This window comes from Dipodomys ordii, unplaced genomic scaffold, assembly GCF_000151885.1.
Source record: "Dipodomys ordii isolate 6190 unplaced genomic scaffold, Dord_2.0 Scaffold18, whole genome shotgun sequence".
Taxonomy (NCBI): Eukaryota; Metazoa; Chordata; class Mammalia; order Rodentia; family Heteromyidae; genus Dipodomys; species Dipodomys ordii.
In genome coordinates this window covers 2942987-2949800 of record NW_012267234.1, presented here as the reverse complement: position 1 = coordinate 2949800, position 6814 = coordinate 2942987, and the positions used below count along the sequence as shown (strand labels likewise).

At 34.7% G+C, this 6814-nt stretch overlaps 1 protein-coding gene across 1 annotated transcript in view; it reads left to right on the top strand.

The window, feature by feature from the left end:
* Window positions 1-1253, top strand: part of Cdh8 (cadherin 8, type 2) — a 354170-nt gene extending 352917 nt beyond the window's left edge. Inside the window, exon 12 of the mRNA XM_013012785.1 lies at window positions 1178-1253. Within this exon, the coding sequence (XP_012868239.1) occupies window positions 1178-1224 (47 nt within the window). The 3' untranslated portion in view covers window positions 1225-1253. The remainder of the gene's footprint in view (window positions 1-1177) is intronic.
* Window positions 1254-6814: the final 5561 nt, after the last annotated feature.

Sequence of the window (6814 nt, the reverse complement as noted above, 5' to 3'; positions counted from 1 at the left end):
CCTGGGTTCTATTCCTCAGCACGACATAAACAGAAAAAGCCGGAAGTGGCACTGTGGCTCAAGTGGTAGAGCACTAGCCTTGAGCTGAACAGCTGAGGGACAGTGCCCAGGCCCAGAGTTCAGGCCCCACAAGGGGACCCCCCCAAAAAAAATTAAATGCCTTGTGTGATGAAGCTGGATTTTGATGTTTATGTATCAATTTTATGGAGAAAATAACTGCAGAATATAGTTGATGGGAAATAGTTTTACTATAGATTTTTATATTTCTACATTTTTGATATACCTTTACTTCCTATACAAAGTGCTTTGCAATGTTACTTAGTAGGCCAAATAGAATTGAATATAATTTTATCTACTACCTTTTCTGAGTATCTTCCAGTATGTGAATTTAGCACATGGGTTATATGAAGAAAATAAATGTAATGACATTGTCCACCTGCTTCCTTATTTATAAAATGGAGCTGATCCTTTACATCTAAACTAATTGTTGATACTTTCTTTGCCTGTGGTTAAATAGTATTTGAATCTCAATTTAGGTTTAGGTTAGTCTGATTATAGTTGCTTGATTTTTTTGTTTAGCCAATCTATCTGTACTTATGAGGCTTGAAACTATAAATACAAAGTAAAACATAAACAGTACTTAGAAAGTAAAGAGAAGAAAAAGAGCTTTCAATGGCAAGACTTAAGGAAGTTTCATGGAGAGATTTCTTTTAAGCTAAGAAGTGAACAATGAGTGCACAAGAACCTAGGAGAACAAATTATAAAAACTAGAACTTGCAAGGAGTAATAGCACATGTTGGCACTTTCAGAAAGATCCAGAATTTGAATGCACAGAGGAAGTTTTAGGTTGCCTAAATTGTGATGTGTTTTCTGGGTGAGAAAAAGAAAGGTTTAGGAAATTACATGTCTAATATAGATAGGAGTTGAACTTTGGTCTCCTGAGAAGTTCTAGAATTGTGAAATCGTGTTTCTGGTACAAACACTCCTTTTCTTTCATTTGCTGCAGTGTCCTCTAGTTGTCAACCAATGGGCATGTGCTGAAGGTTTTGGTGTCTGTGTGCACTCTTCTTCCAATTCGAGTTTTCTGTCACCATCTGATTCTCACCTTAAATACAAGTATTATGTCTAGCAGGGGTCCCTACTAATAGATAATTGCTATCTCTATTATTATCCACAGATTACAGAAGAGGGTTGCTAGGAGGAGTAACACAGGATGCTGCATAAGGAAAATGGCTATGGAGAAGAGTGACTTCAATGAACTCAGAGGCCAGGACTACACAATGAAATATGAGGTCCCAAAAGGCAAATGTTAATTCCTTCATCTCTTCTCTGCACATGCAAAGGTCTCCAGGGCTATTGTATGACTACATAAATATGAGCAAGATTTTTTCTTAAGTATTATCTAAGTATTATTGATTACAAAGCTCTACGGATCATGGCTTGGAAAATGATTTCTGGTTTCTATCGTATTCTTTCCCTTGATGAAACAAACCCTCCTCTAATCGGTTTCTAGGTGTTCTTTAACTCAAGTGCTGCTCTTCAGAGCTATTCTATATTTGTGAAGCCTGACTGTTGAATATGGTGAATGGATTATGTAGGCTCAGAGTTTGAGCTACAAATAAGAACGTTGGAAACAAACTTTAAATATTCCTTCCTAACCCCTGAAACAATATTCTTTTCTACAAAATTCAATTTGTGTGAAAGAAAAAAAATATATGTGAAACACGCTTCTCATCTCTCAAAACCCTGATGTATAATTGGATCATTTGTAAAAGCCAATACATGACTGAACACGAGATTTGGCTACACTATGAAAGAGAAGAGTTTACAGTATTCTAAGAAAAACAGAGACGACTATCAGATGCACCAAGGCATGGTATCTTGGTAGAGCGGTATTATAATGACTATTTGGCTGTTATCTTAGTAGTGTAAGAGATTAAAGCCAGGGTATGTTCTAGGAACCTGACCATGTAAGATGTTGAGATGGGATGTTTCTCGATAGGCTGTACTGCTACAGACTTTCAAAATGTGTAATTCTCCATGTGACAATTTTCAAACTTTATTTATTTAGCAAACATGTACTAAGGGTAGTCTACTAATGTAGATCCTGGGAATAGAGCAAGAATCAGGACAGAGGAAATCTCGCACTTAAAAGAAAAATTGTGTAAGCTGGAAAATGGGAAGAAATTAGACTAACAGCAGATAATAGGATAAAAAATAAAATGGATGCATAAAATTCTAAATTATTTACATGGAGTAGACTGAGTGATATTTGAATTGTCATTGTTCATGATAAAAGCAAACAAGAGCAAAGTTAGACATGTTTGTTGTTTTTTTTTCCATGTACTAAACCAATGCATATTTAGTAAATTCAAATGACTACCAGATAATAGCGGAGAAAGCCAATTTACAAAAAGATGTAGAGGGCAGAGGAGAGGCTGCAATATTCAGATCCTTGCCTTTCAGTATTAGGTATTCCAGTTCACTTGATAGAAAAGAAGTGATTGAGCCATGTGCCTCATGCCTGTACTACTGGCTACTGGGGAGGCTGAGATCTGAAGATCAAGTTTCAAAGCCAGCCTGGGCAGGAAAGTCTATGGTACTTTCATCTCCAATTAACCAATAACAGCAATAACAACAAGCCATAGTTGAGCTATAGCTGAAGTGGTAGAGTATTAGCTTTGAGCACAGAAGCTTAGGGAGAGTTCAAGGCCCAGAACCATTACAAAAAGAAAGACAGAGAGAAGGAGAGAAAAAGAAAGAAAGGAAGGAAGAGAGGGAGGGAAGGAGAGAGGGAGGGAGAGAAAGAAAGAAAAAGAAAAAAGAAAGAGAGAGAGAAGGAGGGAGAGAGGAAGGAAGAAAGTAAGGAAGAAAAAAGAAAGAAAAGAGAGAGAAGAGGGGGAGAGAGGGAGGGAGGAAAGGGAAAGAAAGAACTTGAGGATATAAAAGCATTGGAATGACACAATTGGATTATAGTTGATAAAGATCACTTTAAATCCTACATGAAAATAAGACTACAGGACACCAGAATGAAAGCAAGGCATCCAGACCAGAGGTCAATACTTTAGCCCAAGGAAGAAATTGCCTTGGTAATGCAGACAAAAGAAAGAGAACTCATGCATATACTTGGATATAAAATTCATAATCTCTATTGATATATTTGGTGTGCGAAATGAAGGAAAGATGGATTTTAAGGAGGACTCCCAGACTTTATTTTTAATGCGCACCACTAAGAGATTAGTGGAACCTTTACAAAAATTGAGAAGACAGTGATTAAGTAACATCAAATTTATACCCTGCACCCTACTTCTGTAATGATTCACCACAGTAAAACACAGAAATGGTCATCCTATAGAAAGTTGTAAATGATGTTTTAAGACTGTAGGAATTAAGATTTGGCAGAGAAACAAAACCAATTGTATATATTTATATACTTTTTTTTATAAGTGTGCAGACATAGAACACAGCAGTACATAGGGTGGCAGAGAGTGAGATTTAGTGAGAACTGAACTTATTATGACTCCCACAATCTGCTTTTGGTGAGTTAGAGACCTGGAGGTTGGGTGGGAACAAAACAAACACAAAACAGGTATAGTACAGTCTGAGTCTATAGATCTGAGGACCAAGAGTCAAGTATCGTAAGAATCCTAATCTTAAAACATGAGAAAATGAAATAGCTCAGCAAAGATAAAAGACTAAAAGGGTTCAAGTTCTTCTTTTCACTTTTGTAGGTCCTCAAAGAATTCATTAATGCCTACTGCATCACAGAAGAAATGTATTTCACTGAATCTACCCACTCAAATCCTGATGTGGCTCTGAATCATGCTTACAAGAATAGCCATAAATAATGTTTAATCTACTCACTAAATGGCTCAGTCAGGTTGACACATAAAATTAACCATCTCAGGGACAATCTTGAATGCATTACCACATTGATTTTGATTCTTCTGTACATAAATACTTGGGTCAAATATAGTTCACAAGATATTTGATTAGCATTAAAAACAATTCTTCAGTCAGACTGATTGCTTTATAATTTTAGGTATCTAGAAATGAAAAACAGAAAGAGGTTACAGTTAGTGGGGTTTTCTTGGCTAATGTGAGTTGGATGCATAACTGGAAATATTTCTTAATGGAAAGGAGGAAATGAAATCCTGAAACATTTATCTATACTTACACAAAGCAAGAAAAATGCACATGTAGCATTATATATAAATATGTCATGCCCAGGAAGCATTCTTGAAATAAATCTATTCTCTTTGGACTGAATACTAATCCTCAAAGGAAAAAAATATGTTTGGTCTTTATGGTCTAGCTATGAGTTTTGAGCATCTAGGAAAAATACTGTTAAACAAAAAGTTTATTTGTTTATTGCCACTTTCTGATAAAGTGCATATGGTTCTCTGAAAGGTGATGATTTAGGCACTTAATAAATATTGGTTGTATAAAAATGCAGTTAGAACAGTCTAGACATATGTCTTTTGTAAAATAAGACTAAGAAATTCTTATGTAAAATACTAATCCCAAAAGATGCAGCAAATTGGTTCTTTATTTTGCTATACACCATAATACTGCATACCATGATGCTTGGTGCAAGATAGTAATACTCTTTTTCTTGGTTTGAAAGCAACTAGTCTCATATGATTATTTGAGACTTATTCATAAACACTTTTAATCATCTGATTGTGTTTTTACCCTGAATGTTTCATGATATTGATTGGGCTCTACAATACAGAGCCTTATGGTAAGGGTTATACATAGACAAAGATAATGTCACAGGTAAAAATATGTTGGCCATAAATACTGCATCAACAGAACATGTACTGTGTACCTTAAAACCTGGAAAACAAAGACCAGAAAATTAAAGCCATCTCATTGTTTTATAGAAAATCAGGCTATTCAGTAGGATATTAATAAGTAACACCTATTCCTGAAAATGTAAATATAATCTAGAATATTCATTGACTATCAAAGACAAAGACCATATACGAATGTTTCAAAATATGCATTTAAAAATAAAGAATTTGAGATTAAAAAGGCATCTGGAAACAAAGAAATAAACATAGAAGGAAACATTTTTAATTTAATGATGTCAGTCTACTCAAATTCTATATCAGGTAAAATTATTAATAAAAATTATTGAGCATATTCCTTTATTATAAGATTGTGTGGCTAAGTAGTAGAGCATGTATGAATCCCTGGGTTCGATTCCTCAATATCACATAAACAGAAAAAGCTGGAAGCGGCGCAGTGGAACAAGTGGTAGAGTGCTAGCCTTGAGCAAAAGAAGCTCAGGGACAGTGCTCAGGCCCTGAGTTCAAGCCCCAGCACTTGCAAAAAAAAAAAAAGATTAAAAAAAAAGAAATGCTGTAGTTATATCTTTGGTTCAGTATATTGGAGGAAGTCCTGACTACAGTCACTGGACATGAAATAGCACAAAGCTTTTGAGGTGTGTGAGAAGGTAGAGCATACATTCTTATTTATAGGCAATATCTCCAGAAGCATAGACATTTTGACATTTTGGTGAACAAATTATTGAAAGTAACGCTTAAATCTCAATTATAAGTCATTGATGAAAGTTCAAATGAAGAAGGGCAAGCAAAGGCAATCATACTATTTTATGTATGTATTTTAAAATGGAACCAGGGAATTAGAAGGGAGGGTTGGGGTTGGGAGCAATGGGGGAGAATTATGAATGAGGTGATATAGATCAAGGTGTATTGTACTCATAAACAGACATGTTCAAATGAAACCCCTCTGTATGACTACTTAATGATAATAAATTGTTTAAAAGAGAAATCAGTTAAAGTACTAAGGATGCTAATTCCTCACAATGTACCTACATGTCCCACTTTACTACAATCAAACTTATAAATTGAAATTGTGATCAATTCCTTTATTTCCAAATGTTATTTTATTTTTATTGAGTTCCATTCTTTTGTTAAAAACTAGTAGAAAGGTACAGAAGAAGAATAAGTGTTCTTCACACTAATAGGAAGTAAACACATACTACTAATCGGTAAACATGTAAATTACCAAAACAACCAAAAGCACAAAATGAAAACCACCGAAGTGTATGAAATTCTTGGTGGTGGTACAGAAGCAGACTCAATTACATGAGTTAAGAATCCAACCTGGTTTGCATTTAAAAAATCATAAGCTATCACTAAATTTATAACATGCCTTAAAAATGATGAAAGGAAGTGTGTTTCATGCTTCATCTCTTATGACCTAAGAAAGCTGTATCAGTGTACAAACTGTTGTATGGATCCATAGGTGAACATACACAATAGTACTTACTGTACTCTTTTCTACATGAGTTGTGGAAGGAACTCAATGAATGAGTAGAAGAACAAATACGTATCATCTTCACTGAATAAGTTATAAGTGCTCACTCTGGGTCTTTTGGAAATAATAAGATAAATCTGCAGAAGCCAACACATTTCCATCTTGCAAATATTTTCAAAGGAAATATATGTAAATAAGGGAATGCAACTTAAGACATAGTAACTACCACATTAGGTAAAGACATCTCCATGTCAGAATATGTTTTACTCAATTAATGTTGCTCATGTTAAGAAAGAAAATGCTCAGCTATTGACCCCTTCAACCCAAAATAGAAGTACAACTAAAAGTCAAAATAGAACAAGTGGTATAAAATATGCTTAGATAAACAGTAAATGGTACATGATATGAACTTCATTTTTGGTGGAAAAGAAAGAATCATTAAAAGGATTCATGACAGGTCATATATGGCAAAGAACCCAACTAAGACAGAAACTCTTTCCTGAGATGATACATATGGGCAGAGAAG